The following is an 11,692-nucleotide window of genomic DNA, read 5'->3' as shown; positions in this document are numbered from 1 at the left end:
ATTTCCTGCCAAAACCTAATGTGTGGACTAGATAAGAGCCAGCAATCCCTTCCCTTAGTCCCCTTGTGCCATGCTGCCTCTGAGGTGCCTGTGCCTTAAGTGGGCATAGTGTGAAAACAGAGGCTTTCCTACAGTTGACCAGATATCTGATCTGTCAAAAGTCTGTCAGATTCAGCCATAAAAAGGATTGAAGTACTGATACATGCTATAACATGGATAAAACTTGAAAATATTATGTTAAATGGAAGAAGCTAGACATAAAAGGCCACATTGTTGTATAATTTGATCTGTATGAAATGTCTGGAATAGGCAAATCCATAGAGACAGAAAGTAGATTAGGGTTACCAGGGCCTGGGGGAGAGGAGAATGGAGAGTGACTACTTAATGGGGATGGGGTTTCCTTTGAGGTGGTAAAAGTATTCTGGGATTAGAGAGTGGTGATGTTTGCACAATTTGTGAATATACTAAAAACCTCTGAATGGCACACTCTAAAAGGGTGAATTTTGTATTATGTGATTTATATCTCAATAAAAATATAATTACAGTGGCATAGTATTCCATTCCATGGAATTGAGAGAAATAAAGGAATTTTTATAAAGACAGGCTAGGCATAAGTTCGTGTAATGTTAATATTTCTTTATAAAATTACATGTGCATAACTGTTATCTTCGTCTAATTGTGAAGAAATGTGACTGGGATTCTCTGGGACGTGTATAAACTTACTGGGAGCAATGAGTAAGTTCCCCCACCCCCAATCACCACCACACACACAAAAAAGAAAACAAACAAACAAAAAACTGTCAAAAATTTAGGACCGGGGAGCTAGAGTCCTAAGAATTATTTCCAAAGCAACTTTGTATCCTTGCTGAATCTATCCAGTCACCCTAATGCTTCCCCTGAACTCTAACCAGCCCCTTCTCTTCATGGAAACCCATGATGGAAATCTCTACCCCCCACGCCCCCTACCTTGGGATGCCCTTGTTTTGAGGGTGATATTGGCAGAGTAGAAGCTGTTGGGGAGGTGGTGGCTTCCTGAGGAAAGAACTGCGGTTTGAGAGAGCTGAGCAAGGACACCAGGGCTTATGAGTAAAGGTGGGGAGGAACTAGGCTGGGGTAATAGGCAAAGCCCTTGGCAGGAACTTAGGCTAAATTTTGGGAGTCAGGTGGGTTCTGGGAAATAACAAAGGATGATGGCTCAGGCCACCCACGTACAGTGAGTGGGTTAAGGTCAGGAGAGTGAGGTGACAGCCTTTTGGTGGAGAGGCACTATCTCAAGGGGAAGACAAAGGGGAGAAGAGGGCTGGAGAGTGGAACATCTGGGGTTTTCTCAATAAGCCACAACTAGGTCTTACCTTCAGCCTTAGAACTCCAGTTTGGGTAAACACTTGAAGAAAAGAATTGGTGCAGGCCAGAATCTTATCTCCTCTTAATAAATTATGAAGAAAAGCCCAGGATTCTTACACCTCTCTCCCTCATCCTTGCACTCTTCCCCAGATTGATGTCTGACAAATAGCCAGAAATGAGACTCACACATCCATACCCAGAGTCAAGAGGTGGATCCCAGCTGCAGGCACCCATACACACACTAGCTTCAGCCATGCCCTTTTATTATTATTTTTATTGAGACAGGTGGATGGTGGTTAGTGGTGAGGGGTTCCCATACCCCCACTGCAGTGTTGCAGGACAACTCAGCAGTTCTCATGTTCACTGGGGTAGACATCCCAGTGGAAGCCAGTGGCATTGATAATGGATCGGCCAGATGGGCCACTGATGAATCGTAGCACAGTGTTGGGGTACAAGGGGACAGCTTTGAAACTCATGCCTCTGTCTTTCCCAAAAGTCAAGAAGCGGGACTTGTCAGTCACAAAGACCAGCTTTCTCAGGTAGTTCTAGTACTTTCCCGACACCTGGACCACTGATTCCCCAGGGTACAGAAAGATCTCCTTCAGGTCTCCCAGCTTGCCACCCACATAATCGCTCCACACCTTGCCGTAGCACACCTGGAGACTAGGGGCAGGGGTGAGGAGGGAAGGAAGGGAGACACTGAGTAAGGTGATCAGAATTCAGGACCTCTTGGCCCACAGGCTGAGACCTTCAGACTGGTGACAGGGATGACAAAGCCCCTGCCAGTCCCACAGAATGTGAGGGTTGGCTAAGCCCTCGGAGATCATACATGGAACTTCAACTCCTCATTTTGCTGACAAACAGGCTCACAGAGGGAAAACAACTTGCCCAGAATCACCCAGACAGTGAATATCAGAGCTTGAATTTGAAGTCTACACTCCCACCAGGCCCCCACCCCCTTCTTGAAACAAGAAAAGGGATTTTTCAAACATCTGAAAGGCTCCGATGAGGGAAGAGACTTGTCCATGCTGTGCTAGGATACAAATCCAGGATCAGAAGGATAAAGTTTTGGGAGAGCCATCAAGCAAAGATGGAGGATGCCAGAGGGGATTTAAACCTTAGGTGGGGGAAAAACTAGACAACTTCCAGGTCCCTCTGAGTTGATGGTATATGATTGACCTAAGATCACAAGTGTGGGAGTGTTAGGGGTTTCGACAGCACAGGTCTCAAATCCAAGTCCTCTAATAATTTTTCCAAATCATGTTACCCCTGTGACTTGATTGAAACAGATGTGACCCAAAGTGACTGAGAAATTCACAATTTAGTAAGATCCTAGAAGGTCCCCAAACCACAGCAACGCAAAGAATCTTACCCTACGATGTAGTATCTGTTAACTCGGACACGAATGGCAGTGATGGGGCCATCCAGCTGGTTTCCAGAATGGGAGAATCGCTTTCCTCCACGGCCTCCATACTCTCCACTGAAAGAGGAGGACCTGGCCTGAACTGGAGGGAAAGGAGGAGTTGGGGGGAGAAATCCCCTGAGAGCTCAGTTTTTCCCACCACCCTTATTCCTCCCGCAACTCAGTTCCCACCACCCCAAGTCAGCCACTGACAGCCTTGGCCACCAGCAGTACAGGAAGCTGCTTCCCCTGACTCTAGTGCTGGGCTCCTGGTTTCTCACTTACTCTCACTGGCAGAGGCTGATGCACAAAGAAGGGCAAGAAAAGCAACGGTCAGCATCCTGGGGCTGGAGTGGGAAGAAAGGAGAAAGTGAACGTTTACCCTTATCCCTCCAGATATCATTTACCCAGGCACCCCTGATCTCCAGTTGAGGCTCGGGTTTCTTGGTCCTTCAACTCAGACCTCGTCCACCCAGTCTTGGTCTTAGAAAGAATTGTCCACAGTCTCTAGTCCTGTTTGTCACAAATACTGTCTTACGTGTCCTCAATCCCTCTGCCTCTCTCCGGTCTGGCTACAGCCAACCCTCCTCTTCCCTCCCAAGCCAGATCAATCCTGACCTTCTATCTGGATTAAGCTGTGTCAAGCCCTGTTCCCTCCTGGCACAAAGCAGGAAAGGAGTTTTCTGAAGAAGAAGTGGAGGACATCTCCAAATCCTAGAGATGGTAGAGTTTATCAAACCAGGAGTTGGAGCAAAACCTAACTGAAGTAGGCCTGTGGTAGATTGGCCCAGTCTGTGGGACATCTGGGGCACAGTTTAAATTCCTAGTTTCATCCTAGTCTCAAATCAGAAAGAAAGGAGCATTTTAGAGGTGTGTCTCTGCGTCACTTGGAGAGTGAAGGTGATGATAGAAGAGACAGCCAACACCACTGTCCAAGCAGTTCTGGTGCAGGTGGGATAGACTGAGAAGTTGGAGAAGAAATCAGAACCAGCTTAAGATTGGAGATGCCAGGCACCTGGTCTATTTGTCATACCTCCTTCTCCACTAACACAAATCTGGCTGTAGGTGTATCCCAGGTGTCCCCAGTCCTTCAGTTAAGATCCAGATATCCTTACACCTAAGACTAGCTCACACCCAGATGCCCCAGTTAGCTGACACACAGGTCTCCCCAGCCATTCCATCCAGGAAGCCTCTTCTTCAGCTCAGCTTGAATCCCCTCTAATTCAAATCCAGGCATCCCTGTCACCCCTCAGCCCACGCCTCTGTCACCCCTCACCTGGCAGTTTCAAGTGCAAAGTAACCCCCTGGAAACTTCCAAGTCTTTTATACCTAGTCCAGGCCCTCCCCCTGCTCTTTATTGTGTGAACCTCACCTCCTGAGCAAACATGATCAAACTCTTAGCAAACTCTGACAAACTCAGTTGTCAGGCAGGGTCTGGAACATCTTATCCTTCCCCAAGGGTTACAGGTGGCAGGGTGGGGTCAACTCTGGACCAAAGCCCAGATCTCAGGAGAGGCAGAATAAACTTGAGAAAAGATCACCAACCGAAGGGCCAGCTGCTTTGGGTGGGCAAACTTCCTAATCACCTCTGGGTGTGGTCCAAGGTTCTCCTTCCCCTATTTGGTTTCTGCTGGTGCCCTCACCTGCAATCTGCCATCTTTCAGGATAAACACTGTCCTCTGCAGGTATTTGAAATATAGATTCTCCTGGAAAGGGATTACACTCCCAACACCTTATACTTAGGAATGCCTACTATTTGCCAGACATTTTTTTCTCTCCCCTTATATTTTATGTGAAAAAATCCAGAGTATAGAAAAGTTGAAAGAATTGTACAGTGAACATCCCTATGCCCACCATGTAGATTCTGTCTTAATATTTTGCTGTACTTTCTATTTTGTCCTTTCATCCATCCTCGATCTGTCAGACTCTTCACAAACATTTTCTCTCTGAGAACGGTGACTTGAGGCCGCAGGACACCTGGAGATCCCCCTCCCTGGAACAGATAGAGTCAGTCCAGCGGGCAAGTGGGAAGCTGAGGAAGTAAAAGCAGACAGGTCCTCCTCTGGGGGCAGTTCTGGGCCCTCAGGACTCCTGGGCGCCATAGCTGAATCTTCCTGGGGCCGTAGCCCACACAGGGCAGCGGCTCCCTCCTGGAGGTCTGAAACTTCCCCAGGGTTGGTGTCATCGACTTCTTCTCTTTGCCAGCCCTTCTCGTCTGTGGCCCCACTAGGACTGGCCCTCTGACCCACTGTGTCAGCAGGGCAGAAAGACAGAGCCCAAGGAGGGGCTGGAACCTTTAGCCTTGGTTAGTAATGATCAGGAGCGTGGCATTCGGAGTACCCCACCCCCTTATAGGCTCACCATCTGGGACTGAGGACTCGTCCCAGGAAACACAGGGAGCCCCACCCTGAGGAGCCGGAAGTAGGATGGGGCTTCTGGCAGGGAGATTCCGGGAGCTAGGAGGGCAGCCAAGGATGCACCGTGTGATCTCCCCTCTCCAACCTTCTGCATGTCCAAAACGAGCACATCCTGGTGACAACTTTTACTTCATTCCAGCCATTTTGTTCTCTTACGGCTTTTGTCCTTTCTTTGTGCTTGCCTTTCTTTCCTGATTCTCTCTCCTTCCTTTAATGTCTTGATCTTTCCCTGACATCTCTTGCCCTGAGGTTTTCCCTTTATATTCTCTCTTTCTTGGTGCCTCTTCTCTTCTTTGTCTCTTCATCTCTCCCAAGCTCTCTCTCTAACTCCTCCCCCTCTCTCCTCTCTCATTATCATCCGTCTCTTCTTCTTTAATAGGAGCACGTCACAGAGTCTGTGACCAAACACAGGGAATCAAAGATGGCAGCTCAGGGAGGTCTGAGGTGAACACCTTGGGAAAACACCCTCACATTTCCATGACTGACACATCTGGGACCCTCAGAATAGAGGCTCCTACACTTGTCATAGGTTCAGTTTCATGCCGAGATCCAGAGTCTCCTCCGTGCCTGCAGACTGGTCCCTGGGTTCCAGGCAAAAGTTCCTGAGTCCCCTTTCCAGAGTGACAGAGATACCCTTCCTCCGGTGGGAGGGGTTTCAGGGTTCATCCTTTGTCGTCCTGGAGACAAGGAAGGCCACTGTGTAGCTAATGCTGGTACATCTTAGAGTTTGCTCTGATGCTGTGCCTGAGGATCCAGAAGGAAGAAGGTGAAGGCCGTGGGACACCAGGCCCCCCTCTGCTTCTACCTCATTAGCTCCTATTTAAACTAGTTCACATTTAACCCATGTGCCAGCTGGGTGCCTACCTGCCCCAGTCCCTATAAGCAATGGAAGGCACCCCTGCTCCAGTGCTACAGGCAGGGAAAGTCCAAAGCCTTCCCAAGCTTTCTGCTATCACAGGCAACTTACACTCACTGTCTCCTCTGCCCCCTTAGCAAAGTGACTAACTCAGCACATGTTTATGGAGCATCTCTATGTTGGCGGCACCACCCCAGATGCTGGAGAGATAGTAAGAAGGAAGAGAGTCAAATTCCACCGTCAGGAACTTTCACTGCAGCAGGGAGAGTCATCAAATGAATGTTACTACGTGATATGTGCAATGAAGAAATCATCAAAGCAGAGAGAGAACGTGAAGAGGGATGGGGAGGCTGCTGCTCTGGCTTAAAGTGTCCTCTGCTCAGGTAACATTTGCAAAGAGACCTGATTGAAGTGATGGAGAGAAATACAGATATTTGGGTGAGGAGTGGGCCAGGCAGAGGGAACAATAAGTACCAGAGCCCTGAGCAGGAAGCACGTGGGATGAATTCAGAAACAACAGGGAGGGCAGGGAGGCTAGTGGTAAGTGAGGGAAGCCAGTGGGAGGCAAGGTCTGGGCAGCAGCCAGCGGGCGGAGGGCGCAGGGCCTGGGAGGCCATGGTCAGGAGTTTGGATTCCTTCCGAGAGTGAGGGGAGCCATTGAAGGGTTTTGCCTTTTAAAAGGGTTCCTCTGGATTTTGATAGAGTGGAGAATGGACTGCGGCTAGGTGAGCCTGGGGAAGGGAGGCCGTGGCAAAAGCGGAGTGACCCTCCCCCCATTTTGCTGGGTCCCTCTTGCCTGCCCTCCTGGACTGCCGGAGAGGCCCTCCCTCCCTCAGACAAAGCAGCTCTGTCTTCTCCAAGTCTTGGTGCATGTTCAGACCCCAGGGTGAGAATCTGCCCCTTCCCCCCATCAAGGATTTTTCACAATATAGTTCCAAACAACAGCAGATCTGTTTTCTGTTAAGAAAAAAACATCCTCCACCTCCTCATTTATACATTGGGCCTCCATGGAGGTTTCATTTGAACAAAGGGTTTTACCATGAAAACAAATGTGAGCTTGCTTTTCTGCTCACCCTTCACTGTTCCAATGGATAAAGTCTAGAGAGCAGAAGTGACCTCACTACGTTGCAAAAGGGGGTTCTACCCCCCTGACCCTCGTGCCCCACACTCCAGCCCCTCAGTGGCCTGCAGTTTGGTCTTGCTACTCCAGCTGTTCCCGAAAACCGGCCTCTTCACCGGCGCCAAATAGAAATGCGAAGAGAAAGGAGGAGACAGAGTTTGGGGTGAGGTAGAAAAGAGTAGCTTTTATTGCTTTGCCAGACAAAGGGGCCACAGTGGGCTAACATCCTCAAGACTGTGTGTCCCGCCCTGGAGGGGGTAGTGAGGAGTCTTATAGTGTTCAAGGAGCAGGGCGTGGTCAGCTCGTGGACATTCTTCTGATTGGCTGGCGGTGAGGTAATCGGGAGTCAGCATCATCAACCTTCTGGTTCCAACTGGTCTGGGGTGTACGCGCTTGTGGACAGCGTACAGTTAACTTCTTCCACCTGGTGGGAGTTTTAGTATCTGTAAAATAGCTCAAAGGACGTGGCTCAGAATAATATCTATAGTTCTTGAGGAGGAACTAAAAGTCCTTGACTTTGATTAATAGCTAAAGTATTATTATTTTGTCTTGCTTGACCGTTTCCCTTTCTTTCTGCATTTTCTCACTTCTCTGATTAAATTTATTCTTTGACTAAAGTTTTTCTACAGACAAAAGGCAGGCGGAGGACATGGGTGGGGGTCTATTCTGGGAAAGCCTCCTAGGGTCCTGCTCGGTTACATGGCTGCCCAAAATGCTCCCCTCCTCTGCCCACCCAGTGCCTTCTACCCTCAAGACATTGGGCCCATACCACCAGCTCGGCCGCCCCCTGCGCCCACCACCAAGCCTGCTCTCCTCAGCTCCCTTCTCTTCCCAGCCCCCCACTTTGAACAGAATTCATGGCTCCTTTCTCTCATGGTCCTGTCCCCCACTCACAGCCTCCAGCTGTGCTTCCTCCATCACTAGTCTGGTTCTGATTACCCTGCACCATAATTTATCTGTTTACAGGGAAGCCTCCTCCACTGAAATGGGAGCCCATCCTAAGGCAGGAACTGTGCTGTCTCTACCTCTGAATTCCCAGGTCCTGCATCTCACCTGGCCCAGAGCAGGCGTCCCCTAGAAATGACTGTCAAATGCCTCAGCTGTAGCGAGACTCCTATGAAATGTTCCTCTTTTGACTCTTCACACAGCTATGTCTCTCTTCTCACAGGGTTGCATATGGGTTTTCTTCAATTTCTCATTTACACTTCCTCTGAAGAAATTCTGTATTCAGAAGAATACTGGGCATAAACACAGAATTCTGTGTTGAGGTCCTCCATCCAATACTTCTTAGCTGTGTGAATTTAAGGAAGTCACCTCATTCTTTAGGGCCTATATTTCTGCATTTATAAAACAAGAAAAAAATATCTCAAGATCAAACAAAACCCTAAAGGACAGTGTTTTTCAAACGGTAGATCTTAACCCATTGGTGGGCCATGAAATCAGTTTAACAGCTCAAGATCAGCATATTTTAAAAGTGGAATAGAAAAGAAAATAAGAGAGCAGTGCATGTAACAAAGTTAAATATTGGGGATTTTGTTTGTTTGTTTTTTGGGGGTTTTTTTTCGGTCCTGCGGCTTGCGGAATCTTAGTTCTCTGACCAGGGATTGAAACTGGGGCCCTGGCAGTGGAAGCACCGATTCCTAACCACTGGACTGCCAGAGAAGTCCCAATATTGTTTCTTGAAGTAGTGCACTTAAACACTCTATCTGTGTGTAGTGAGTCTCAATATGAAATGTTATTTCCTATTACGAATTGCAGTTTTTTAACTCAAAGGGTAAGGTTCAAATACAATTTCTTTATATACCAATGCTATTTGTTCAAAACTGTCAGGCTAGAAGTGGATTAGGACACATCTAGGGCGGTAACTAGAGTAGCTCTGGAAACCCAGATCCGGGTAGATAAGTGTACACTGTTAATTATTTTTTTTAATTGAGATATAATTGACATATAACATTATATTAGTTTCAGGTATATAGCATCATGATTTGATATGTGTATATATTACAAAATGATTATATATTAATCATTTTTGGAGTCAGAAGCCTATAGCGATGTACCAAGAATTCGTGGACAGAATGTTGTATTATAAAGAGACGTGGGTTAAAGCTTGGGTCCAGTCCTTACTCTCTTCATGACCTACTGAGCCTCAGCTTCTTCATCTGTATATTGGAGATAAGGAGATCAACCAATCTCTGTTGACAGACCTGGCATATGGTAAGTACTGGGTAAATGTTTGTTCTCTTCTCCCTTGAGAATTTCACAAAACATGGCCTTCCTTTTGGGTCTCTTTCAGATAAAGATGGTGTAGGCAGCCATATCTTTTTCATCTGCAGTTAGCTTTATCTTATGGTTTAGCTTGAGTTTAGATCCTGGAGATCTTGTCAAATGCATCATAAGACTTGAAAAAGAATTTTGTGTAAGTTGGCTTGAACAAATAAAGGTAAAGTCACCTGGGAATCTGGTTTTTATTTCCTTTTATTGAGATATAATTACATGGTAACTTTTTGTAAGCTCTGTTTTTGCTTTCAGTCTCCACACCTCTTACTGAATTATCAACTGCAACTTTTTATTTTTTTCCTTTGTTTAGTTTATTTTTCCTTCGTTTCCTTTAATTTGTTTTCCTCCTCCTCACAAAAATAATCACTCTCGGGGGCTTCCCTGGTGGCGCAGTGGTTGAGAGTCCGCCTGCCGATGCAGGGGACATGGGTTCGTGCCCCGGTCCGGGAAGATCCCACATGCCGTGGAGCGGCTGGGCCCGTGACCCATGGCCGCTGAGCCTGCGCGTCCGAAGCCTGTGCTCCGCAACGGGAGAGGCCACAACAGTGAGAGGCCCGCGTACCGCAAAAAAAAAAAAAAAAATCACTCTCCAGAACATATACAATATAATATTCAAAGGGATGAAATCCTTGTCCATCTGAGTTGTAGGATCAGCTATATCCAGTGCTCATATATGCTGGATAAGCTATCAAAGTGGGAGTCACTCCACCAGGAAGCAGTCATTCTCGCTTTGTGTCAGGAGGAATTCATCTAAAAATAGGAGCAGATTTGGTTTCCTTTACACATCACACATCACGTGAAGTTCAAACAGTCATCTGCTCTCATGCATGATGTGTTCTGCAAACGCATTAAGACAGAGATAGTGTGATGTGCTGGTGAAGAGCACAGACTGTGTTGGAATCCAGCCACCACTACACAGAGGGCGTGTGCCTGGGGCAAGTTATTTCTTTATTTATTTTTAAACAGGAGAAAATCAAAGTTTAATAACGTGTACAGGGGAGAGACCCAGAAAAATGAGTAACTCACCAAAATGGGCAAAGCCCTCATCTTAAATGCCACCCTCAACTAAAGACAGAAAAGGATGTTGAGGGTGGGGAGAGTCCGTTCTGGGAGGTGAGCAGGAAAACACACAGTAAACAAGGGTGATTGTGATGCAGATCTAAACATTGTCTTCTCCACGGATAAGAATTTGTAGAGAGTTGGTCATAAAAATATGGAATGCTTTGGACTTCTCTGGTGGCGCAGTGGTTAAGAATCCACCTGCCAGGGCTTCCCTGGTGGCGCAAAAAAAAAAAAAAAAAAAAAGAATCCACCTGCCAGTGCAGAGGACACGGGTTCGAGCCCTGGTCCGGGAAGATCCCGCATGCCGCGGAGCAACTAAGCCTGTGCACCACAGCTACTGAGCCTGCGCTCTAGAACCCGTGAGCCACAACTACTGAAGGCCGCGCCCAGAGCCTGTGCTCCACGACAAGAAAAGCCACCCTAATGAGAAGTCTGCGCACCGCAACGAAGAGTAGCCCCTGCTTGCCGCAACTAGAGAAAGCCCGCGCGCAGCAACAAAGACCCAACGCAGCCAAAATAAATAAATAAATTTTTTAAAAATGGAATGCTTTACAAATTTGTGTGTCATCCTTGTGCAGTGGCCGTGCTACTCTTCTCTGTTTTTACAGTTTTAGTATATGTGCTGCTGAAGTGAGCACCTGTAGCAAGTTATTTTACTTCTCTCTGCTTTTGTTTTCTCATCTTAAAAAAAAGAAGGGTGGGTGGTAACCGTACCCACCTCTTAGGGTTCACTCCAGAACACGGCCTAGTGCATGGTGAGTGCCAAGGAACTGTTTCTATATGAATCAAGTGTGCACAAGTAAAACAACAGAGTCTCACATTCTAAGGAGTGGCTCCATCCAGTGCAAATGAGAAAATCATAAAATTTCTAATTACCCCTCATGTTTTAGTTATACACCTAAATCATATATGCCTAGCATTCTATACATATGCTTCGATTTTGTTTTTTTCCTTCCCAATTGAATACAGTGCTGACCAACTAAAGCCCATTGCACGTCCAACTGAGGCCGGTGTCATTGATTTTAGCATCCGCAGTTCTTCTCAGCTTTGTCCCTATTGTACCAAGGCCATGAGATCTCGCACCTTTTCTCTAGTATCAGCACTTTTTCATGTCCACTCATTTTATGAAAGTGTGAAGGCAAAATGGTCAACTAGAGCTTCCCTGGTGGCGCAGTGGTTGAGAGTCCGCCTGCCGATGCGGGGGACACGGGTTC

At 47.2% G+C, this 11,692-nt stretch overlaps 1 protein-coding gene and 1 non-coding gene across 2 annotated transcripts; both read right to left on the bottom strand.

Annotated features, from left to right (window-relative positions):
• Nucleotides 1-1,688: 1,688 nt before the first annotated feature.
• On the bottom strand, nt 1,689-3,149 carry ZG16 (zymogen granule protein 16). Its single transcript, XM_007107447.2, is given in 3 exon segments — nt 1,689-2,007; nt 2,717-2,849; nt 3,032-3,149. Coding segments are annotated over 3 exon segments (570 nt in total).
• Nucleotides 3,150-11,011: 7,862 nt separating this feature from the next.
• On the bottom strand, nt 11,012-11,116 carry LOC112064867 (U6 spliceosomal RNA). Its single transcript, XR_002891721.1, has one exon. It is a non-coding gene; the product is annotated as a U6 spliceosomal RNA (small nuclear RNA).
• Between the last annotated feature and the right edge of the window lie 576 nt (nt 11,117-11,692).

Source organism: Physeter macrocephalus, unplaced genomic scaffold, assembly GCF_002837175.3.
Source record: "Physeter macrocephalus isolate SW-GA unplaced genomic scaffold, ASM283717v5 random_33, whole genome shotgun sequence".
Lineage (NCBI taxonomy): Eukaryota > Metazoa > Chordata > Mammalia > Artiodactyla > Physeteridae > Physeter > Physeter macrocephalus.
This window is presented reverse-complemented; position numbering and strand designations above follow the sequence as displayed.